This window comes from Camarhynchus parvulus, chromosome 3 (genome assembly GCF_901933205.1).
Source record: "Camarhynchus parvulus chromosome 3, STF_HiC, whole genome shotgun sequence".
In the NCBI taxonomy this organism is placed as follows: domain Eukaryota; kingdom Metazoa; phylum Chordata; class Aves; order Passeriformes; family Thraupidae; genus Camarhynchus; species Camarhynchus parvulus.
This window is the reverse complement of record NC_044573.1, coordinates 95,041,826-95,066,100: the sequence shown is the minus strand read 5'-3', so window position 1 is coordinate 95,066,100 and position 24,275 is coordinate 95,041,826. Positions and strand designations below refer to the sequence as shown.

The 24,275-nt window shown below is 38.4% G+C and overlaps 2 protein-coding genes across 6 annotated transcripts in view; both read left to right on the top strand.

Annotated features, from left to right (window-relative positions):
- Positions 1–8,832, top strand: part of FAM135A (family with sequence similarity 135 member A) — a 79,451-nt gene extending 70,619 nt beyond the window's left edge. For 3 of the 4 annotated variants that reach the window (XM_030944273.1, XM_030944272.1, XM_030944271.1), the window contains 4 exons: positions 3,193–3,344; positions 4,263–4,373; positions 7,374–7,487; positions 8,235–8,440. In XM_030944273.1, the coding sequence (XP_030800133.1) occupies positions 3,193–3,344; positions 4,263–4,373; positions 7,374–7,487; positions 8,235–8,440 (583 nt within the window). Of the gene's footprint in view, positions 1–3,192; positions 3,345–4,262; positions 4,374–7,373; positions 7,488–8,234 lie in introns of all 4 variants that reach the window. The other variant, XM_030944269.1, reaches the window with a different exon arrangement.
- Positions 8,833–10,423: 1,591 nt separating this feature from the next.
- Positions 10,424–23,136, top strand: SDHAF4 (succinate dehydrogenase complex assembly factor 4). 2 transcript variants are annotated; one of them, XM_030946210.1, is made up of 3 exons: positions 10,424–11,005; positions 15,601–15,753; positions 19,461–23,136. In XM_030946210.1, the coding sequence occupies exons 1-3, from the start codon at positions 10,951–10,953 to the stop codon at positions 19,568–19,570; spliced, it is 318 nt and encodes a 105-aa protein (XP_030802070.1). In that variant the 5' UTR covers positions 10,424–10,950; the 3' UTR covers positions 19,571–23,136. The 2 variants fall into 2 exon arrangements, with proteins under 2 accessions (XP_030802070.1, XP_030802071.1); XM_030946211.1 differs by lacking the exon at positions 10,424–11,005 and adding an exon at positions 13,176–13,255.
- Positions 23,137–24,275: the final 1,139 nt, after the last annotated feature.

Genomic DNA, 24,275 nt, shown 5'->3' with positions numbered 1-24,275 from the left:
CTTCATTCTAGTGATACACTGTTCAGGCCACAAAGAATAACTACTTGTTATTAATAGAAACTGTAGTGAAACTAATACAACTTTAGACCTGACTTGGTAGTTCACTGGCAGATGATTGTTGTCACAGCTTAAATAAATCAAAATCAGCTCAGGTCAAGATAAGTCCAGAGATGTTCTGAGATTCGGATAAATGCAGAAGTAAAACTCATGCTCTCAAGTAATGGCAAAATTCTACTTACTGTGCTACATTCCTGTACTGAGAAAAGACACTCCCTGTACCACTGGCATAGTGTCAGCTTCAGTAAACATTTTTGGTACCTGCAGAGCTAATACCAGCTATTGCAGCAATTCACTAACATGTTCCTTCATCTCTCAACAAAATCTCTGTGCTCACAACAAGCATGGAGCAAGCATGAGCTGGAAGCTTGATTCAAAACAAATACAATTTGCTTTATAAAAGAACTGTTTAATAAAAGACACAGGAGGCTATAGGTTGAGGGGACAGCTGGAGGTCATTTGGACCAGTCATACTAATGCCACGATCAAAGTTAATGCAACCTTGAAGCATGTCAAATTGCTCAGTCATACCCATTCCAGTTTTAAGTATCTATGAGGATGGAAGTCCTGAGGTAACCAGGCAGCTGGGGAATAAAGTACCTGCTCTTATAGAGTAGTTTCAGAAACCATTTTGCACATGTCAGGTCTTACATAAATTTCCGATGACTTGTATTGGACTTTGACCTCAGGTAGATTAATCAACTTGTCATCCTCTTCCCTAAGTAACATTGGCTCATTAAAAAAACCACAAAAGTTTTTAATGCTACGTATATATTAAAACATCTGTTTGTTGTTTCAGCACCTCATTGATTATCTTAATTGATTTTTCTTCCTTCCATTAATTTTTATAGTTGGACGGGATTTTTTGTTTATTGGCACAGAATAATAAGGTTTTCCTGTGTCTGATGTTCTAGTATGATCTGATTGGTAGACTTGTATCATAAAGCATGTATAAAAACTGTAATTCTGTTAACTTCAGTGTGTTAATGATATATTTAGAAGATTGTGATATTGCCACCTAGTGTTCATTGCTTTTGCAGAGCATCCCATGAGTAAGATGGATTACATTCCTGTCTTACACTTTCAAGACCCTATTTGAAGGATTTTCCTTTTCCTCCTCTTTTTGATTTGAGCAATTTTTAAAACCTTTCTCTATTAAAAAACAAATTTGAGGCTTATTATGGGTTCACCTAGGCATCTGAATTGGATCACAATGTATTACTGCAACCTTCATTATATTTCTAAGGCTTTTCAAATTAACTACAAGTCTTTAGTCTTTGAGGTACATTCACACAGCTGATTGTGAGCTCCCGGTTTTTGTCAAAATGGATCTTTCATGTTTCTGAAGTTTTGGTTAGGTATGCCCATACTCTTAGGGATGATAGAATTGATAGATGGATTGCTGCTTTTTCACAGAAAATGCCCTTTGTTATGGTACAGTATAAGAGTTTCTCATCCCCTTATGACTTTTAGTAAATACTGTCTGAACTGTCGGAGAACTGTCAAGAGAGTATCTCTGCTAGTATTCAGATCTTCTTTAGAAAACAATCTGTTTTACTCAAAAGCAGTTACATCACACAGATCATCTTCAGGATCAACTCAATTTCTGTGTGCATTTACATGTTCTTAAAGAAATCTGTGTTTTTATTGTTCTTGTGTGGATTTTTATGATGTCCTCCAATTGAATAGTTTTAAATTTTAGTATTCAAGAGAGCAGCTCAGTGTTTTGTTTTGCAAATGCACTGCTGTTGTGCTGACACCACAGAGGATACATAATCTTTCATTTCAGAATTGGTTAGGCAAATATAGCAAGCTCAAGCAAAGGATTTCTCATACAAATAATATTGGAAATCTAGTAGTAAAAGCAACTGAGAAGAATATACATGCAGGCTTAAACTCTGTATTAATAGTGTACAAAACCCCTTTTTCTGTTATAGAAATGCATAATTATTTCCAAGTTTAAGAGTTCCGGATGGTTCTGCCATTCTATAACCAATTGTTTGAATTTTTTTATTTACCTTTAAATTGGTATTTTCCAATTTTTAAACAGTCAAGTAATCTTTTAGCACTGTGTTTTACCCAGATGCTGCAGGAAGCTTTGTTTTAGCTACTTTTGTTGATGAATGTAGTGATACAGAGCAAAAAGGAAGGATGATCCTAGAGGTATACTGTAGCACGTATGTGATCCAGCAGTGATAGTTCTACTGTACATATTTTAGATGGTTTTCTGTTTTTACCATACTCTGGGGTTGCATCTGTAATGCAGGAAGGTACTTTTTCCTTCTAACTCTGTGAGTCTGGTCTTCTTAAGTCAGTGCCTAGTCTGGTGTGGGCCTGATCTCAGCAGGGATCTGTAAGCATAATAACTAGAATTGCTTAATTTCATAGTGTCCATTTTAAAGAAATGCTTTATATAGGCTTGTGCATATGACAGTAAGCACCTCACATTAAGTAATATTTATCTTTAGATACAAGAAGCTAAAGAGTTCCATCCATCTTTCCCTTAAATTGTTTAACCAGGGAAACACCTAAAAGTTGATTGTCCTGACAGAGACATATTCTTCAATTGCTTGCTCGAGCTGATAATCACTTCTTTTGGTCAGTCTGCTAAGCAGATCTGAGATGGTGCTTCTGTTTTTAAATAATCAGGTTCATTTAAGCCCTATTAGGACTACCTTTGGAATCTGTCTCCACTAGATTGTTTGAGGAATGCTCATACATTTATCATACTGAGTGCCATCACATGCCAAAGTAATGATGATTTCAGTCATGCATGGCTCATAAAATATTTTCTTAATAGTTGGTGCTAAAGGGAAATGAACCCAGAAATAATCTTGGGTTTGGGTGGTAGATGCTGGTGGAAGGATAGTTTGGTTTTGTTAGCTTTTCAAAAATGCTATATTAAATATTTCTGGAGGAGTTCAAAACATGTTTCTAATGAGTTTGTGCAACTTGAGAGACATGGACAAGCTATGCCTCCTGAATGACGTAAAATACAGGTCTGAATGGAAACTTTTCATTAATTTTTTCCTATGTTCTTTTAGCATTTCATGACGCCAGTTTTCTTTTTCTCTGTGAAAAGAAAAAACATCCTGTTATAAAATTCCATGTTATATTGCTTTTTCTCTTTAACAGCTTTATTGGACACTCACTGGGTAATTTAATAATCCGTTCAGTGCTCACAAGACATCGATTTAAGTATTACCTCAACAAACTTCATACCTTCCTGTCTCTGTCTGGACCACATCTTGGTACCCTCTACAACAGCAGTGCTCTTGTTAATACAGGTGAAGTATTATTTTCAGTAGTGTTAGTTTAGGGGAAATCTTGTCTTTGAAATGAACTTAGCAATTTCATGTGGAGTGCACATTTCTGCATTCCTGTGATTGTGAGAAACCGCGTATTTCACTGTCGTAAGCAGAGAGAAGGGTTATAAAAATAAAGTATCAATAAAAGGATGTGCAAGAGGAGATTGGCTTAAGTATTTTCCAGTATGTTTGGGTCAGATTTTCTGTTGCAGCAAAAATAAATTCCAGTTTTAATCTGTTGAGCTCAATTTGTAATAAATTGAACTTAAATATACTTAATCTGCCAAACAATTATATAAGATGCATTAAAATAATTCTAAACTATTGTGTCTTTTCTCTCTCAAAAACGCCTTACAACCTGCAGTGTGTTTCTGCAGATGTGCATGGCGAGGGAGGCAAGATTTCCTGAAAAGTCAGTTAGCCACCTATTATTATTATTGACTAATAAAGAGAAATAGTACCAAACAAAAGTTTCTACTATGGCATTCCTGTGAGAAGATTCTGCTTCCTTTTTCCAAGTTACATTTATTGAGTTCAGTTTAGAAATTGGAGAAGTAATGCCTGTTGTTTTTTGAACATCAGAATGTTCTAATATTATACAAATGATTGAAATAGAATGTGTATATTCTGGCTAGCATTACTGTATTTACACTTTCTGGAAGTTATTTTTTGTGGGCAGGCATGTACATTAGTTGAAATAAAGGCCTACCTGCTTCATTGTGTAGATAGATAGGAAAGAAAATGAAAATTTAAACTGTTTCTGTGCTTGACAATGCTTACATGAAAAGTAAAATTAACATCTGAGAGACTGTTATGAACTTTACATACTATACTTGTGTTTAATTCGTTTTCATATTTTATTGTGGATCTATACTAATTTTGTACCTAACAATGCAGGACTGTGGTTTATGCAGAAATGGAAGAAGTCTGGTTCTTTATTGCAACTGACATGTCGAGACCATTCAGATCCACGACAGACATTCTTATATAAACTTAGTAAAAAAGCAGGTAAGCTTTGTTAATGCTTCCTATCTCTTAAAGACAGCTGTGTATAAATGTAAATATAAACCTTAAAAAACCCCTTTATTTTCAAAAAGCTCCTGTTTCAGTTTTAATATTTAAGAGTTACTTAAGTCCTGTATTCTTCAAGTAAAGTAAACAGTGAACCATTTCTGTTGCAGAGGTAGGATATTACTTTGAGACTTTCCTTCCTAACTAATGAGCAGAACTTGAGTGCACCCACTATACCAATAGATAAATAGGGCATTTTTAAAATACCTATCTATGAACCACTGGGTGATGAGTCAAGTACATTCATACACATTTATGATTATCTGTTCCTGTATCTGCCTTTCTTATCTATACTATAAATCTTTTATTACCTCATTAAGATGGTCAGGGAAAACAAAACCTTGTTTTCATAAAGGAAGGAGAAGTTGTACTTAGCATAATAGCTAAATCCCCAATTAGATTATTCATACTATATCATTCATACAGTTTTCTCTAGGTTGAATATCCTTATTTCAACTGCTGGCCAAGAATGCGTTTTGCCAGTGGGTAATGTGCCAGCAGTGGGGTAGTTTCTGACAGATGTTTGTGAATGTGTGTCAGTCAAGCAGTTGTGGAGCCAGAGATGCTTGTGCTGTTTTGTGAAAAATCCAGGCACACTCCTAGATCAAAGTATTTCTAGGCTGTCACAGCTGGAATTTTGTCAAGAGCAATGAAGTACAAATATATGGGCAGGAAAAGACTGACATATAGCTCTTGAGGTGCTTGGAAGAAGCAGAAAATAATAAGGAAGGAGCAAAAAGAAAAATTGTAAGATAGGAATATTGATCCAACATTTATTTTAGAAAAACTTGGGGGTTTTTTAACCCTTCAGAATCTACCACGAAGTGGTTTTGTTGATGATACAGTAATATTTATAGCTGAATTGGTATTTAAAGGTGAACTCAGTCTAGTCTTGCTGTCTTTTGAAAAGAAATGTTTGAATATAAATAGACATTATGTGAGAAGTTACACACTGGATGCTGAGTAAGACTGTAGGACCCCTGCTAAGACATAATCAGATTAATTAATCAGTTGGCTTTAAAAAAATTCATATTCCATGGTTTTTGTGTGTATGTATCTCAACACAGCTAGAGACACTGTCATTGGAGTACTATTGTCTGTTGTAGAAATGTGATGGCAGACCTTTATATGACAGGAATTTTGAAAGACCTGCATAGCATTGTCTCAAGAGTCATAATGTGCATTTCAGACTTTGTTCCCCATAAATGGTAGGAGGAATATAAAAGTCTTCAGGCTCAGTTTTTTCTTTCTTGCCAAAGAGATGGAAAGAGCTGTATTTTGGGCCACAGACTCAGCTACACCATCTTGTTTCCTGGTCCTTCAGTGAGGTCAGGGTAAGGGAGAAGGAAAGGCTGAGGGAGAAGGAGAAAGAGATGTTAAAAATTAATGATTTTAAATAAGGAGAAAAGAAAGTAAGTTTTATGCTTCACTCATAGAGAAGAAGAAAGTTTTCCTTTGGGGCTGAGTTAATATACTGTATGTACAATGTAGGTGTTGGTGCCTTTAACTCTTTATATCTGTACAAGGCTTGCTTCTGTCCTGCCATCTCTCTCTTCACTCAATGGGCATACAGTATTGGCTGTGCTTGACCCTCAGACACAAGGTGAGAGGCATTTTGGGATTCCCCAACTTGCACAATTCTTCTTTTCAGAATCTCAATACAGGGAATTTGTGCGCTGGTCTCAACAGTGATTCTAAACATAAGTCTTTCCAGAAGTCACTTAACCCCAGGGTACGTGCAAGAGATTGACAACACTTTTGAGAAGTGTAGCCCTGAATTTGCAACTTCTGTTGATTTTTGTAAAAATAGAGTTAAATAGGGGTCTAAGATGAAGAAACTGTTACTGCTTAATGTGATGTCTTCTTTGGACATTGGCTTTTTTTGCCCTAAGGCAGCAAAACCTAAAACTTGCTGTGGATCCAGCAGGTGATGCTTTGAGGGTCAAGGTCTCAGCTACATAGTTGTATGGTGGCTTGTGACTCTGAATTTTAAATTTGCCGAAGAACATACATGTTAAACACATCCTGTTGCTTAATCCCAAAATGGATAAGAATAGGTAAACAGTAAAATCACTTATCTTATGAAATACCCTATATACTTTCTTTACTCCTGCTGAAGATTTTGATCAAACACATTCATAATGAAAGACTGATGATACTTATGTCTAAAATATGATATTCAGAAGGGGCTGTTCTAAGGCAAACTATTTTCCTAAAGTGCTCCTTTGTGTTTGGTCTAAAGCAGATGGGCAGCGCCAAAAATCTGCTGCAGCTTTCTACAGAAAATGTAACAATTCAATGTCTTTAAGAGCTGTAATTCTGTCATTACTGGGGGTTCCTACCTTTGCATTGTTCTACTATGAGCGTGCTTGTTCAGGAATTAGGAAGTCTGGATTTAGTTATAAAGGTTTAATTATACTTCAAGGTTGTTTTGGGTGGATTCTGCACCTGTGCTTGAGCTGGTTAAGCCTTACAGTGAGGCGGTGCCTTAGAGAGGCACCTGCACTAGGTGGGCTGTATCATGTATGTATTAGTGCTAGGCACGAGTTCTAATGCAGCTGTTGTCTGAAACATCAGTGAAGACAAGGCACCATCCATCTTTAGGTGTCTTTAAGCCATGTGGAGTCTTTACTCTCTTCTGTATAGCCAGAAACCAACCACTGTATTCCTAAGAAACAAGATGAAGGTTTGAACCATACTCAGTTTAATGGGAAACTCTACAACTGGGCCATGGCCATGTCTATTAAATATGTACAGAGGAAAGGCTGGTACCAAACAACTCATTATTTTGTAGCTCTACCTGTCGTAATTGGTTTTTCTTCCTTTTTGTGCAAGATCCTGTAATAAATTAGTGCCAAATATCAATTGTAAAATGTTTAATTATTCAGTAACAATAGATCAGAGGATTTGCAATAAGTGATACCTTTTCTCTTGTAGGTCTTCATTACTTCAAAAACATTGTGTTAGTAGGATCTCTGCAGGATCGTTATGTTCCTTATCACTCTGCTCGCATTGAGATGTGTAAAACGGCTTTAAAGGATAAACAATCAGGTAATAAATATCCTGCAAAATAAACAAACCAGTCAGGTTAAAACCTCACACATATCAGTCTCCTCCCATTTAATTTTGCCTGCTTAACTGAGGCACCTCTATTATGTAGTTAGAAACTTTGGACTTACTTTGTAGTAGCAGTAGAGGGAGAAAATCCACATGGAGGCTGACTTGCTTTCTGTATCTGTTCTGTTCTGTTACATGCAGATGGAGATGAGACAGGTTTCTAGCTCACTGACTTCGCTGAAAGTTAGGTGAGATAGACACAGCCCTTGATGTACTATTTCATGAACAGGGAGGACAAATAATTTTGATTCTTGAGGATATCAAATTGTAGCATCAAGCCCTGGGCTGTATTTAGCTGTGGCTTAAAAATAGCACTGAAGAAAAGGTAATTTTTCCATAATCAGTTAGGGTCAGTTGTTGTACTTACTGTTGAGATATCTTAGCACAATTGCATTCTAGTATTATATATTGACAAATAACTTTTATGTAATATAATAAATTAATACTGTTAAGTACATTCTCACTATAAATGTACAAATACTAAAATGCATAGCTTCAAATTATTTTTCCAACATTTCTAGAGGAAATTAAATTTTCTTTATATTCTATCTTAACAGAACCACAGCCTAACACATTTCATTACTTCTCTTACTCTGAAATGTGTTCATTTTGAGTTCAAGGTCAAAGAATTGTGTTTGTTTCTAGCAATTCACACAGTACAACTTTTCTTTTCCTCTACAGGACCAATTTATGCTGAAATGATCCAGAACCTGCTTCTGCCAGTTCTTCAAAACAAGGAATGTAATTTGGTTCGTTATAATGTAATTAATGCATTACCCAATACAGCAGATTCTCTCATAGGGAGAGCTGCACACATTGCTGTTCTTGATTCAGAAATATTTTTAGAAAAATTCTTTCTTGTTGCTGCCCTAAAATATTTTCAGTAGAGAAAAGCATTGTCAGAGACTTGGTTATTACCTCATTAAAAAATGAATTCAGATAATGTGTGGTGTTAAAGTATAGCTACAGCTGTATTTTAAGAGATATTTATACTTTTTATATGGAAGATAATTTATATCATCCACAGTTAGGGCTTTTTAACATCAACTTTACTTTCTAGGTAATGTGACTGTGCAATATTTTTTTATTTTGTTCTTTTTACTTTTCTATTCCTTTTTCTTAATTTTGGGTACCTAATTATTTGGAGATTAAAGCACAGTGTGTACTTTTGTTTGGTCGGTTATTGGCTTTCCAACAACAGAAGTCAATGTTACTTGGCTATATTTTACAAGAGGCTTTAGATGCCAAAAATAAATTGGATTTTAAAATTCTAACAATGTCTTACGTGTTCACTTGTCGTATTTTAGCACTGTAGGAAGTTTAACTGGAAACACAATGAGCTGCTAAAATACTGAATATTTGAAAATTACTATATCTGCTACAGCTTAACAGTTTTCTACAAAATCATTACTGTCGTTGTTAAATATATTATGCCTGTGGGAATACATTTTCTGCTGATCTCAAAAACATGTTAGTTTACATACTCAAATTTTAAGACTGGAACTTTTGTTTTCAGAAGCAAATGGCAACTAAGGATATTTGAATGTTCAATGATAGCTGCCTTCAAATAATTGGGCTTTTGCAAACTGTATTAAGATGGTTCCTTACTCTGTCAGTTCTTCAGATGAACATGGACAATTTTACATGGACTTCCTTGTATATACTTAAAATAAGTAAATGTTATAAATTTCTGCAATACTTTTATGAATTTAAACAATTTTTAAATATTAAAATGTTTTATTGACTATAAAGTATTGTAAATATAAATCAATACATCTTCAAATGTGAGACTATTGTAAACTTTACCTGTTTAGTGACACAGATAAAATGTTTTTAATATACAGGAATGTTAAAGATCCAACTTTCTACTGGTGCTGAATAGCATTGTTTGGCTTCTTCTTCCTTCCCTTTTCTCTGATTCAAACAATAGTTCACTAAAGGTGGGGAAAAAGAGTTATATGTGCATTCACTAATTGTACACTAATTGTAATGAACATTTTTTGAAAAATATAAATTTGTTGTATAATGCATGTTTATTTTTAGCATTGTGTTATTGCATCTGGTGTTAATAAAATGAACAAATTACTCTAATGAAAGCAATTAAAGAAACTGAAATGTTCTGCTAATTACCAGAATTCTGGGGAGGCTTTTTGTATATAAATAATAATTTTGTACTTTTGAAATTAATATAGCAATAATAGTTGAAGTGATTATATATAGATGAAATTTCTATAATAGATTAAATGATTTTGCATTTGATATGGAATGTTGTATAATAGTCTTTGTAATATATAGGGGGATTCCCTATAACTTACAAGATGCTGAAATGAGTATCTGAGCATCTACAGTTCAGCACTGTATACACTGCAGAGTATTTTATTAGTTTTGTGTTAGGCAAATCCTTATGACACAAAGGTATCTTTAATACATTCTCCCTATAAAAATGCCTATTTTCGTTTTTAATTTTGTATTATGAGGTTGCTATTAAGCTCTAAATGTTTAAATTATGTTCTTGTATCTTAACTGTCTTTTATTTAACATTATTATTGGATTTGGCTACTGGCTCAACTTTGAATAGCTGTTGAAGGGAGCTGAAGTTACAAAATATTCCTTGATTCACAATTAAGACTTTAAACTGTTCTTAGGAAAAAAGTATTTAAATGGTTCTGTCACTATTGAAAAATGTCTGTCTTGCTTTCTGTCTCTGGAAATCAGAACATGTAAAGCATGCTTTTGTGATCAGGAAAGCAAAAGTATCATGACAGAAATATCCACTTTTTTCTTTTTGTTTTCTTTTTTTTTGGGGGGGGGTGGTAACATAACAGTAGGTCCTATCTATTTAAAGCAATTTGAATTAGGTTTGTTCTTTGAGGAAGATGGATGGTGCAGGACATTGTGTGGTATTTGCGTGTAAGTATCACAAGGAACAGGGCATTCATTCTCTCTTCCTTAAGTTTTATTGCCTACTCCATATGTGGTGTGGTAGCCCTCTCAGTACTGTAGCTTTTGTGAGGGCTGTTTGACATGCCAAAGTCCCAAAGGAATGTGCCATCTGACCGTAGTGAGAGGCGTGATGACCCCAACATGTCCTTGAAGCTTAGGAGGTTCACATTCACTCACAGAATGTATGGTCACTTGCAGTTACTCCCTGAACAACACATGCAGGCTGGGATATTTTGGACAGCTATGTATGTGTTGCCTGGCATTTCCCCCCTACTCCTGCAGTTTTCTGCCTTCTCTTTCCTAGACCTAAATACAGATCTGTGTATATATAAGTCAATATAAGTCAGTGTCATCTGATGCAGCAGAAGCTCCAAAGTGCTGCTACTCACCATCTCACCGCTCTTCTGTTTGAAAGAGGGTTTCATCTTCCTTTAGAGATAGTGACCTCTCCTTCATGGAGGTATCCCACAGTTGCTTCAAAGAGAATTATGCTGCTTACAGAATGAAAGGTAAGAACTGAGGTCTTAACATTCCTTTAACTGTCACTCTCTTATTCCCTGAAGGCAGTAAGCTGGTACTGTTACTTCAGAAAGCTCTCAGTAATGTAATGAGGAGATCACTGCATAAAATGACATAGTGTCTGAACCTCTGTTTTCATGTCCTGCATAGAAATTAATTCCTTGGGTTGTGTTTGAATCTTTGATACAAACTAAACTTTCTGTTACTGTAAATCTAGGCATTGCTACTACTTTGGAAAAAGAGTTCATATTATACTGGAAATCACCAGGATTTGCAGCAGAGCCAAGAGATTTGACATTGATGGAAAACTTACTCTGTAACCATGGAACAACCTTGATTCCAAGCTGGTTTTATTTGCTTAGCCCTGACCAGGTGTGGTGTTCAGATAACCAAGGTTCTTGACATGGTCTCAGAGGCAGAGGGGGCATTCAGGCAGTATCAGTACACCTGCTGCCCAGGACAGTGCTGCTTGTGGTGCTTTCCAGGTAGTCTCCAAGACCAGTACATCTGGCTCATCCGAACTGACCTGCTGCAAACTTTGTGCTAGCTGTAAGTCTTTCATTCCCCACTTTTTAAACAGCAAAGCTAAATACAATATTGTTTCTGTCATCCTGCAAAGGAAGCTGCAGTGCAAGAGATAAATGATCAGTGAACAGAGGAAGGAAAACAAGAAAACAGTCCATTTAATCACAAAGTAGAAAATTCCTGTGGTGTATGCTGCAGTTGTTTTTACCAATGTTAAGATTTATTACCTCCTTAGCCAAAAGATCTAGAAATGAATAATTCAGGAGTTACAAGTGAATTTTTACAGCAGTACAATAAAGATGAGAAATATGTTTCGAAAACAGGTAATTGTTAGGTGGATAAACAGTACCTCAATAGTCTTTCACTGCTATTTCATTCTTATAATTTGAAATTCAACATGTGTGCTTGTACGTATGATGTATGCATACATGTATGATTTCTCATGGCATGTGTTAAGCGGTTTAGGAGCAGAGCTTATTATTACTTGGTGTCTGCAGACAGGTTGGTAAGTTTTTTTTAAGGGAAGGATTTCATGTTTTTATTGTACTGAAGACATAAATAATAAGTTCTCTTGAACTTTGACAAGATTTGTTTAGGTTTTCTCCTTGCTGCTTTCAGGCAGAGCATTTTTTTCTGCATTCATCTTTATCTCTCTGATCTAGAGGCCCAGCATCTTGCTGTTAGAATAAAGGAAAGGGTTTCCATTATTTTCAGTCTTTAATGTCTAATTAACCATGTTATAAAAGGCTGATAGAGAAAATGTCACTCGTAAGGCAGTCAGTTAAATTTAATTACTTTCAGTGTGTAGGCATTGCCAGATGTAGCTCCAATAAACTCCAGAAAGTGCTGCTGCTCTTTAATTTACCAAGATTTACTTTCTTAAAGCTTTCAGATGTGAATAAAAATGCTATTTTAGATTCAGATTTCCAAGTTATCATCTTCGGGTTGGTATGTGTGGACAGTGAATTCTGTTTTATCTAAGAACACTGTCAGCTGGAGAAGTTTAGTGACAAAAAGCAAAAGTTGGCATATTCAAAACATTAACTGTACTTGATTATGTACTTAATCATGGAGAGCCACTCCGTGAACTCAGGTGTTACTTATCCCAGGGTTAGGTTTATACTGAGCCTTAAAAGCAACTTCGCTGCTTAAACTCGGAAACTGGAACGATGCTGTCTGAAAGCATGAACACTGTCTGTACATCACTATGGTGTTAGCCAAAGTTCCTTCATGTCCGTGGCAGCCTTTGTGTGTTATTGAACAATGTACAATTTTTTATTATTAAAAAAAAAACAACAAAACAAAAAAAACCCTAGCTGGACTACACTACAGATTGAGGGGAAAACGGGTTCTTGCAGCGCTAAACTCTTCACTGCATTGAAGAAAGAAGACGTCTTTTCTCTCCACCCCTAGCCAAACATGGAGCAGAGTTACAGCGTGTGTCTCAACCATCTCCATGAGCCCGTAGCTGCCTTCACCGGGACCGTGGCTCCCCAGGCGCCGTTCGCCTCTGCCGGAGCCGGGGAGCAGCGCAGGCCACCGGGGGGTCGTGAGGCCGCTAGAGCAGCGCTCGGCGCCGCGTTCGCCGCCTGCCGCGGGCACGAGCCGCCGCCGCCGCCCCCTTGGGCGCCTGCGCGCGGCAGCGCTGCCCGCCCCGCACGGCTCCGTCCCGGCCATGGCTCTGCGGCTGCTGCGCGGCGCTCCCGGGGCAGCGAGTAAGAGGCAGGCGGAGGGCGGGAGGGCCTCGGTTGTGCCGCGGAGGGGCTGCCCGGCTCCCTTGCCCTTCCTCCCGCAGGAACTGACGAGCCAGGGGACGGGGCGGGCGCCGCCCGGGGCTGCCGGCGCTGTGGGGGCTGGAGAGCGCCCAAGATGGCGGCGGGTGAGGAGTGTGGCACGGCCCGCCTCCTCGGCCCGGGGGGCCGGGGGCTGTCGCAGCTTTTCCCACACCTTCCGTGGCCCCACAGTTTTCCTGCTCTTAACCCCTTCCCTGCCTTCCCCCTCGCCCTTTCGATATTAATATTCTCGCCTGTACTGTAAACCTGCTGCTATCGGGCAAGTGTGTTATTACGGAGGGTTTTTTCCCCTGTCGTTGCTTCGTACTTCTTAACAGCAGTAAAATGTTAAAAAGGAGTGTAAGGTTTGGAGAATAGCTGGAGGAAACGTGCTGTGGACCTGGAGGTTACTGCTCCGTTCCCTTCACCTGAGGAAATGCAGGTGGTTTGTTTCTAGAGAAGTAAGGCAGACTTCAGTAACAGAGCCTGTCCCGCAGGCTTTAGCTTGGGCTCTTTGTTGGGTGCTTCCCTCTCATCAAAAGCTGCGGTTCTGGCCTGCTGTTGATACAATACACTAAAACAAACCAGTACACTGTATGTTAATGCAAGAGCTGTTAAAAATTTTTGTTAGATGTTTGTGCTCCATTTGGCTGTTAGGTTCCTAGCAAGATGTGGCTAATGCTCTAATCCTCTGAGCATCCCGATGTGTGCCCAAATCCCACTGCATGGATGGCTTTGTTAGGATAAATCACATGGTGTGGGCCACTTCAAAAGATGGAATATTGCAGCGCAGCAACTTTGAAGAATTGGGATTTTCAAGTTCAGTTATATAATTAACAAATGGTAGGGCATTGTGACACTGTGTAAAAGAGAAGGGAATCAAAGATCAGTTTGTACAATGTGGTTTACTAATATTGATAGTTCATCTCATCTTTTTCAGAGATGTTTAATGTTGAACTTTTGTCACCTCTCTGTCGAGAAGAGTGTATTTTGGTCAAGAATATCAAGTAAATCTATCAAGGAAAATGGGTTTTGCCTCTTCTCTAGTGACCAAGATAATAAATTTCATACCAGTACCTTAATCTGTTTTTTATTTTAATTTGGACTAGAATACCAGCTATAATTGAATTTTCTTGCTAGCTTTTCTTTCTAGCTTACTGAAGAATGACAAGAAGCTTGGCAGGAGTAGAAAGACCCAATGTTTGCAACAGATTGGATCCTTTACTGTTGATAATTTGTTACACCATGCTTTACTCCTTTGGGGCATTGGCAGCAGTTGGCAGGTATAATACAGTTTGTGTGGCTGTAGGGTTTGATATTAAAGATGTGGTATTTTAAAATGAATGAATATGCGAATTCTGGGAATACAAGTGAGTTGTTAGCTGCTGTATATTAAGGTGAGTCAAATTGACAGTGCTCGAGAAGGCTTCCTGATTCAATCTCCTTAGCAAAGTAAAAGAATAATTCTTTCAGGTACTTTGCACCCAGCTGGTACAGGGAGGATTTGTGTTTAAATCTTGCTTCTTAAGAAATGTTAGAACTGCTTTAGGCACCTGTCCACAGCCAAAGTATTTTTAGTGGATAGTTTATGCTCACTGTGGACATTTACATTTGGCTTTTTAAACCAAACTATTAGTAGGACTTAAAGGAAAAAAAGTTAATGCTTTTAATGAAAGCATTTGCATGCAGTTACATAATTGAACTTAAACATGCTCAAAGTTTTTCCTTCTTTTGACTACCAGCTGAATTATTTTACCATCCTAAGGGAAACCCAGCTATCTTCTGCCGACATTCTGGAAAACCTGTTACTAAGGGAACGTTTTATTTTTTTAAACTTTCCTTTGGGAAAGCAGAAGCTTTTTCTGACTAAAAAGCTGCTGGAAATGAGCCAAGATATGGAAATCAGCAGGTTTCTTGGGGGAGGTTAGGATTTCTCATGGAAAACAGACTGTACTGGTCTATGCTAGCATAATTGCTGTTTAAGAGTCTAAAATACAAGAAAGTAACAGCAAAGATAAGTTCAAGCAGTTTAAAATACACTGTTAATGTGAACTGAGTTACACAACTAACACAATTTTGCCTACATCTGTTTCTAGGGCCAAAAATAATTACTGTGCTGATTTCTTAGGTGTTCATGAGTTGAATGTTAAATAATTTTTAGAGTTTGTTTTCCTGCCTTCCTCTCCCTCATCCCTGAAGTAGTTTTTTCTCAGAGGTGTTCTGGACAGTCACAGCATTACTCACTGTTAAACTCCCACATTTATGCTGCATGTCCATTTGCTTGATAGAGTCATCACTTCTTTGGCACTCACGAAGCAGCTCCAGCACTAAGCCAGGAGGAAGATCTCAACCTGCTAAGCAGCCGCTAAAGAAACCAAAGTTACCAGTGGGGAGGTTTGATGAACCAGAGGAGTCCAGTATGGAGAAGGAACCCCTGGAAAGTAAGTAATGTTTTACAAAATTGGAAGCTGTGTTTTAAAGGCAAGAGTGTGAGATGTTGTGCTGATGTCAGTTTAAGAAGGTGACAGACATTCAGCACTCTTTAGAATAATTTTCTAAGCTTACTGCTTACTGCTCTGAAAAACAAACCAGGGAGGCAGGGCAGTGGGCATGAGTTGCAGCAAATGGTGCACCAGGGGAGAAGGACCTTCAGAACAACCGTGGTCAAACATTGTAGCAAGTCACACGGAGAACCTTCCTCTGCTCTTGAAGATAAGCAAATTTGCCTGGGTATCCTGACTTAGTACCAGCCCTGCCTTTTGCAGGGGTACCTTCCATTGGAACAGGCTGCTCAAAGCCCAGTCCAGCCTGGCCTTGCACATTTCCAGGGGTGGGGCATCCACAGCCTCTCTGAACAACTTGTTGCAGTGCCTCACCATCCTCACAGTAAAGAATTTCTTCCTAATAGCTAATCTAAACCTACCCTCTTTTATTTTAAAGCCAATCTCCCTTGTTGTGTCACTACATCACCTTGTTAAAAGTCCCTCTCCAGCTTTTTTAAAGGCCCTCTTCAGGTATGGGAAGGCTTCTAAAAGGTCTTCCCAGAGCCTTCTTTTCTGCAGGCTGAAGAACCCCAGTTCTCTCAGTCTGTCTTAATAGGAGAGGTGCACCAGTCCTGTGTTTGTCTTAGTGGCCTCCTCTGGACTTGTTCCAAGAGTTCCACCCCTTTTTTGTGTTGGGAACTCCACAACTGAACACAGTACTCTGGGTGGGGTTTGGGTTTTTTTTTAAACAAGTATTTATGATACAAAAATTTTCAAAAAGGCAATGCAAAGAATAACTTCTAACTATTTGCAGCAAATGAAACACAAGTTTCTTCTGCCCAACATCTTCATGAATTAAGCATTAACAATTTGATGAAATATTTTCTTCTCGTTCTTCTATATACAGAATATATTCTGCCTTACCATGTAAACAGGAAGCCAAGTCTGAAAGCACTAACATCCTGAGGAAAAGAAATACAGACCGATATATAGTCTCCAAAAGGAAGGCAGCAGAGTGCCCACTGGAAGCAGAATTTCCTTCATCTGTAGACAGTACTTCATGAAATCCTTCAAACACATTAATGTGCCCTTCTGTACAGTGCTGGTAACTGCTTCAATTCTTGGGATGTAGCCTTGGATAAAGTAATTTTCCAGAACTGGATGTAATACTGTCTCATGAGAGCATTGCCACTCACCTCCAGAAAATTAAAAGATGGTGTAGCTGTCACATTTGTCAGGGACTCTAAATTCAACATCCAGGCAAGCCAGTGCCGTGCATAGTTTGGTCCGTGAGGATGTGCCCCTTCTTTAATTCCGTAAGGCCACCAGAGCTGAATGATAGCAGCATAAAGACTAATTATTCCTTACATTCATTTAAGAAACTGATTGTGTTCTTCCACCTTAGAATCCTTAATTTCACGTCCAAAATCCTCAGACAGTCTTTCACAGAAGTCCCCTCTTTTCATACAGGCTAAAATGGCACTGTGTAGTGCCATTTTAGTTTGTGCAGCAGAGCTAAAAACCGGTCGCCAGCTCCAGAGGGTATTACCCTGAGGCCACCACAGCCATTGGGAAAGCTGCATCATGGTGCAAAGCTCCTTCTCCTTTCACAAATTTCTCCACAACTTTGTCATATTGTTGTATTATTCTCGTATTATAGAATCATTTCCATGCAATTTCAGATTGTGGCTCGCTTAAGAACTAACTCACAGTTGGAGTATAAGCAGCTGTTTAATCCTCGTCTTTTTATTCCCAGGAAAATCAGTGCCATTACTGCTTCATTTAAAGCATGCATAATCATTATCTTTTGTTATCTGCTTAGGTGTTCCAGGTTTGGAGCAAGACTCAAGGTCTCTCTAGTTGCACCTGTATTTTTTACATGTAACACTAGCAATAGTTTGCAAACTGCCTGTTATATCATTACAAAAAAACCTAAGAATTGAAGCTGGATTTAGAATTCCTACTGCTGTAGCTATCAGTGGAGAAATCTTTTGAGCATCAGCATCCACTGCCAGCACGACTAGTGCTTTGATATTGGGATGATAACATGTACAAAATAATATCAGGTGCATTTGCACTGCTTGTACTGCCAGAGGTGCTCAGATACTGATGTTTCCTTTCCTGGTTAGCATCAGTTATGAAACAGGTATCCCGGTATGTATCATTCTGTGTTGCCTGTAGCTGTATGAGTTTCCTCCATCACTTTTCTTTTTGTCTGATCTCTAGAATTTCTGTTTAGTCTTCCTGTTATATTTTCAGCCCTGCACCTCCTTACCTGTGTTGCCCACCCGGGCTGAGTTAGGGATATGAGTGAGGGATTCCCAAGTTAGGTGTGTATGTGGGAAGCTCTGGAGAATCAGTGTGGCAAGGGGCATGTGGGGTACTGTGAGTTTCTGGGAACCCCACAGTCTAGTGCAGGATGAGAGTCAGCCTAGGAGGGTGCTGTGCCACAAGTACTTCGTGGCTTGATGGCCTGAGTTAACTATTCTTAGGAGATGGCCCTGAGTAAAGGTGCACTGAGTAGTGTAAGAATGTTGGCTGAGGTACAGAAGGCTCTGTGGTGTTTAAGAAAGTAGCTCAAGCTGACAGTGTGCTTCTCTTTTGTAGCAGGGTAGGGGGTTGGATCAAAAGCTGGACATGGTCTGGCAGTGTGTCATTGCAGGCCAGAAAACCAAATCCTGAACTGCATCAAAAGCAGTGGGGCCAGCGAGTCAAGGGGGGGTGATTGTTCTCTGTTCTCATGAGACCCTACCTGGAGTGCTGCATCCAGCTGTGGAGTCCTCAGCACAAGAAAGGCATGGACCTGTTTGAAGGGTCCAGAGAAGGGACATAAAGATGATCAAAGGGCTAGAGCACCTCTCCTGCCAGGACAGACTGACGGAGCTGGGGTTGCTCAGCCTGGAGAAGGCTTTGGGAAGATATAATTGTGGGCTTCTGATGTCTAAAGGGGGCTCAGTACCTTAAGGGGGTTTATAAAATGCAGGGAAGGAGTTTGCATACAAGCAGATAGTGACAGGACAAGGGGCAATGGTTCTAAACTGAAGGAAGGCAGACTTGCAATACATGTTAGGAAGAAACTCTTTACTCTGAGGGTGGTGAAGCATTAGAACAGGCTGCCCAGTGAACCTGTGGATGCCCCGTTCCTGGAAGTGTTCAAGGTTAGGTTGGATGGCTCAGCCATCCAACCTGGATGTTTTAAGTACAAGACTAACAGAATCTTGAATAAATTCAAGCTAAAATTAAAACAGAGTACTTAAAATTAGAGAGGTAAACAGCAAATGATACCTGGGGTTTTAGATTATATGAACATAAGTACAGCATACCCAAATGATGCAAGTTCTGACTTAAGAAGCTGTGATCCTTTAACGCCTCTGGACATTTGGTTGCTTCTTTATTTGCATAATAAATAATATAATATTATATCTGTATTTTTATATATATGTATATATATAAATAATATATATGGTCATATATATTGCAGTCAAAAAAACTGAAATTCATTTTGTAGGGCTCTGGGAATTATTTAGTTCAAGGTTGCCTTTCAAAACAAAAAAGAATTGATTTTGTCTTTGAAAATGAAACTAAAAGGAAAACATCATAAATGATAGCATCTTTATATTTGTCAACATTATAGAAATTTTAATGGACTTTCCCTGTTATTTTAGAATTCCCTGATGGAATCAATCCTACTACAAAAGAGAGGGGTGGACCCAGAGGCCCTGAACCTACACGTTTTGGAGACTGGGAAAGAAAAGGACGTTGTATAGATTTCTAATATTGAAATGTCTGTATTGCTAATAAAATATTTCTAGTTGCTAAAACATATAATGTACAGAAAAAATCTCACCTGGATTTGTCGTGGAGCTTATTGTTTCTGTTGTGCCACCACATTCTGTCATGTGATGAATTTTCTTAGTAATGCAATGTAATTAAACACAGTGCTGCAGCTCGGATTATGGAGCTGTTAGTGGCTCAATGTCTGCCTGATCTTTAATACTATTTACACTGTGCAAGTATAAATGCAAGTATAGTGGTGTGAAATTGGTAGTCAGGAGCTTATTGAGGTGTATAAAGGCTTATATTTCTTCATGAATGTAAAGATTTATGTGGCGGTGTAAAAGTGTTGAAAGGACTTTGCATTTCATGAACCTGAACACCATTCATCAAAGGTAGAACCAACTCTGAGATCAGTAAGTCACTGATTTCACACAGTGGTTCCCTGGTAAAACCCCCTTTACTCAAGAACCTTCCCTCTGTCCCTGTTCAGTGGGTTGGGGTTTTTTTCCTGTTTGTAGGGAAGGGACAGTCTTGTCTCTGATTGAGGGCAGTAAGTAGCACAATGGAAATGGAGACTTAAATTTTGGAGAGGGTTAGCTCTTGATTGCAAGTAGTGTAGAGGTGCTCTGTTTGGAATTCTACAACACTGTCCTTTATCACCTGTCTTCTTCATGCTACTTACATTATCTTTTCTTTTGTAAGTGGAGGTGCCCTTTTGCACATGGGCTAAATGCTGCTTTGGAAAAATACAGCATTATTGTCTGAAACCTTATGGTCAAAGGGGACAAATTCCATTCGGTGATCTAATATTGCAGGTCTTTAAATGAAGTTGCCTGGCATCAAACTAAATATCTTTCAGTCACACTGAGCTCGGTTCTTGATTCAAGAATTTGCCTAGTTGTAAGTATTGTAGTAGAGTAATAGTAGCATGCAAATCTACCACTTGTGTGGTTACTTACTAATGAGAGTAAGTTGTCATTATTGAAATGTGAACATTTCTGTGTAAGTTCTTTTTGATAGCCTGAACAAATGGATCTTCTCTAGTCACAGAATAAGAGAAGGGTGTGGGCTTTGCCCAGCTTTGCCTTTGCATGGTTTAACTTAACTTGAGCATTAAACCTCCCCTCAAGCTCACTTGACTGGCAGCCAGTGGAGGAGCTCCTTGTTGAAATCTGACAGTTTGTGTATCCAGTGTGTGTGTTAGAGACACAGTCTTGCTCTAGTTGTGAGCTTGGATGTTTGTCTCACTGTGATGTTTCTCTACAAAAATACTGAACCTATTCAGTTATACGTTTATCAACCAAATACCTCACTGACAAGAAAAATGAGATTAACGAAAGCCTGTTTCTCATAGAAGGTGTTAATTAGTGGTAATTAGATTTTGAACCTTTAAATTCTGCAACATGGCTTAGATATTGGAAAATTGGCTTGTATTTGTATCTGATTCATTCTGGTTTCGCTCTGTATAGTGACAGATCTTTTCAAAATCTGTTGACATTTTCAGTTACCTAAAGATAGGCTCGGTCAGCTGTCTTTAATTTGTTAATTATTTCTAGTAGTGTTTTGCCTTTTCAGTTGCTGGTGTGTTGGAAAATACTTTGTCACACAATACACCACCTTTTCAAACAGGAAGTGGAAATTTTAGTTGGAAGCTTCTGCCTTTTCTGCATCGTTATTTATAGGCTTAACATCTTAATTCACAAAGACGCGGTGAAATATTGCAGTTATTTTATTTTTTAATTCTAAATCTTCTTCATGGATTGTTGCATTACTTCATTATCTTCTCATACCAGGTTTTACCCTTCCCAGCACACACTCCACGAATATTTACCTAATTGCACTTCTTGGCATTCCTGATTTTCAAATCTAATTACTCAGTGCTGACTGCAGGTACCTTCCTCCCTGGATGCAGACTTACAGTTTTGATTTAGCATATGAGGAACTGGTCTTACCTTTCCATCATTTTCCTTACATTTCACTTGCTTATCTTTGGTCTCCCTCAGCTTTGTGATTAAGGGCTGACCCAGGTCACCTTCTTTCATGCAGGTGATGACTGCTGCTGTCAGAGCCACAGGCAGGCAGCCCTTCCTGTCAGAGCTCGGGCAGGTCCAAACACTCCATGCCAGTATCCATGACATACTTGGATTTTAAAGATAATTTTGAGAGCACTAGCAGCTGTAGCAGTAGGACAGAGTGTCTCATAAAGGCAGGGATTTTGGTTTCCTTCAAAAAACAGAATCACAGAATAATTTAGGTTGAAATAGACCTGTAAGATCATCAAGTCCAACCACTGCCAAGTCTGCCACTAAATCATGTTCTTGAGTGCCACATCTACACATCTTTTAAATACCTCCAGGGATGGTGACTCAACCACTTCCCTGGGCAGTCTGTTTTAAGCTTGACAGCCCTTTCATTGAATTTTTTTCCTAAAATAAAAAGGCTGTTTTTAACCCGTGTTATAAATAGCTGATAAGGAGTTGGTGCATGGGAAATAGAGGATACCCCTTCAGTCTTGAGCAACTTCAAGCCTTTTTTACCACCTCCCAGGCTGATGCCAATAACCAAATATTTGCTTAACTTGTGTCAATAAGACATAGGAAACTGAACATTTAAGCAAAATAATATGTAAGAGTCAAAGAGTGAATGCCAAGGGGGCCCTCTTACATTGTCTGGCAATCTGGCATTTACCAAAAAGAGGAGCCCTGGGCTCCAGTAACAGTTAAGCACAAAATCCTATGGCGCTGCAAAATCTCTTGTACCTGTCAAAAGTGATCAGGGATTGAGTGTAATAAATGATACAATGATATTGTAGGGTATAAACAATCATTTCTCTTTGTTTTCTTGCAGTGCCAGCAGTTAGGAAAGCAGCACTTCAGCACTTTTTTGGAGCTGTCTTCCTGCTCTTCCCAGATAATTACTATTAGCAATTCACTGGAATTTAGCATTAGGGTAAGAAAATGGCTTGGGGCATTAGCTATTAGATCAGCCATAGATATGGTTTTATCATAAATACTGATGGATTTTTTTTTAGCTCTTTTTGTTAGTATAAACAGTGAAGAGCAGCAGGGGCTGAATCCTAACATTTGCTGTTAACTTTCTGTGAGACAAAAGAAAATTGTTCTGTGTGTGTAAGCACATTCTTGCAGTACTGCAGGATGCTTGCTGCTGTTTCCTTTTCTTTAATAAAAATCCGTATGTTGTGTTTCTGCAGTAGGTTTTCTCTTTTAAACCTGTTTCTGCTACTTGGCATAGATACATAGATACATAGATTTGGTACATTATTAAAATTATGAAGCCTTTATTGTTTGAAGGAATTGTACCATAATTATTTTATTTCAAAATACATGGTTTCAATTTACAGTTAAAGAAAATATTTGCTATATATTGCCTTGTTTAGAAAGTATGTATTTCAGTGTTGATTGTAGTAAATTGAAACACAGGATACATAATAGAATCACAGTAAAATTACCTGTGGTGGTAGCATATGTTTGTAAAGCACCACAGAATGCTGTTATAAATCTTTACTGCATTTTTAGTTGACTGCAATAAATGGTGACAAATTCCAGTGGTCTGTAGTGACAGATAAATTAAATGCCTTTTTATGACCCTTATTTTGGTATTCTTATTGAAAAAGCACCACACCATCCTGTTCTGAAATGTCAGGAAGAGGAGGAAAACTGCATTCATTTCTGAGAGAAGCAGTTTTGGTAGTTCTGTGTTTTTGTAATTGTTTGTGAGTATCAAGGTATAATATGGTATCAAATATATCAGAACATAAGAAAATAGTTTGAAATGTGTTTCCATGTGCTGATGGAGATCAGAACCATGCTCATTAGTGGGCACTTCCTTGCTTTTGTAAAATGCAATATAAAATACCTTTGCTTAGCTGGTGGTCAGTGTTTCATATCAGACCAGCTGAGATGTGCAGGCTACATGCTAATGTGGGTATGGCTGTGCTCCCTCTTCCAGCTCCAAAACTGCTGCTTGTTTAGGGGTTGTCATGTGTAATCTTCTAAAACACTTTTTTTGCAGAAAGGGTGTCCCAGTAGAAGCTGAATCTTAGTTACAAAATGGCAAACCCTGAGAAAAGAGCTCTATTTAAAATGAGTGCTCTGAGGGGCGGAACTAGCAAAGTCCTGTTTCCTATGAATGTCTGACACCCCCTGCAGATTGAGCATCTTTCTCCATGTTCCTGTGTTGATTGACATTATCTCCACTAGGCCAGGGGCATCTTTCTGCCCATCATTTCCCCCGAGAGGAATTATTTGGACCTCTTTTGCAGCCACTTAATTTAAGTCTCTCCTTGATACCTTTTCAGAATAGGTTGGAATTACTGACTTTTGAAGTGTAGGGGCAGTGCAGATATTGGCCTCCCATCCTTTGGAAACCAAGCTGCTGAATGACTTTGACCATATGTATTTTCTTCAGAAATACTCAGCATCTCTCTGCATTTTTTTGCTGTGAGAATGGATTTTTCCTCCTCAAATAGCATCAGAAGTGCCAATTAAAGAGCTTGCAGTGGGAAAGTCTTTGACATGCATTCTCCAGGCATTAAATCTCTCAGTCAGCTACAGCCTTGTGACTTTAAAAAAATCACATATCTTAATGTTGCCATTTTCAGGGTGAGAGTGTTCAAAGAAGCTTTTTAAGGTCCTTACCTAATACATTAATTTATATTAAAGCTGACACCCATGGCCTATCAA

Excerpts from the sequence above, each read along its gene's own strand:
- SDHAF4 (XM_030946210.1), top strand. The coding sequence starts at position 10,951 with ATGGAGGTATCCCACAGTTGCTTCAAAGAGAATTATGCTGCTTACAGA. Across the intron at positions 11,006-15,600 it reads TGCTGCTTACAGAATGAAAG|AGTCATCACTTCTTTGGCAC; the intron begins GTAAGAACTGAG and ends TTTGCTTGATAG. Across the intron at positions 15,754-19,460 it reads GGAGAAGGAACCCCTGGAAA|AATTCCCTGATGGAATCAAT; the intron begins GTAAGTAATGTT and ends CTGTTATTTTAG.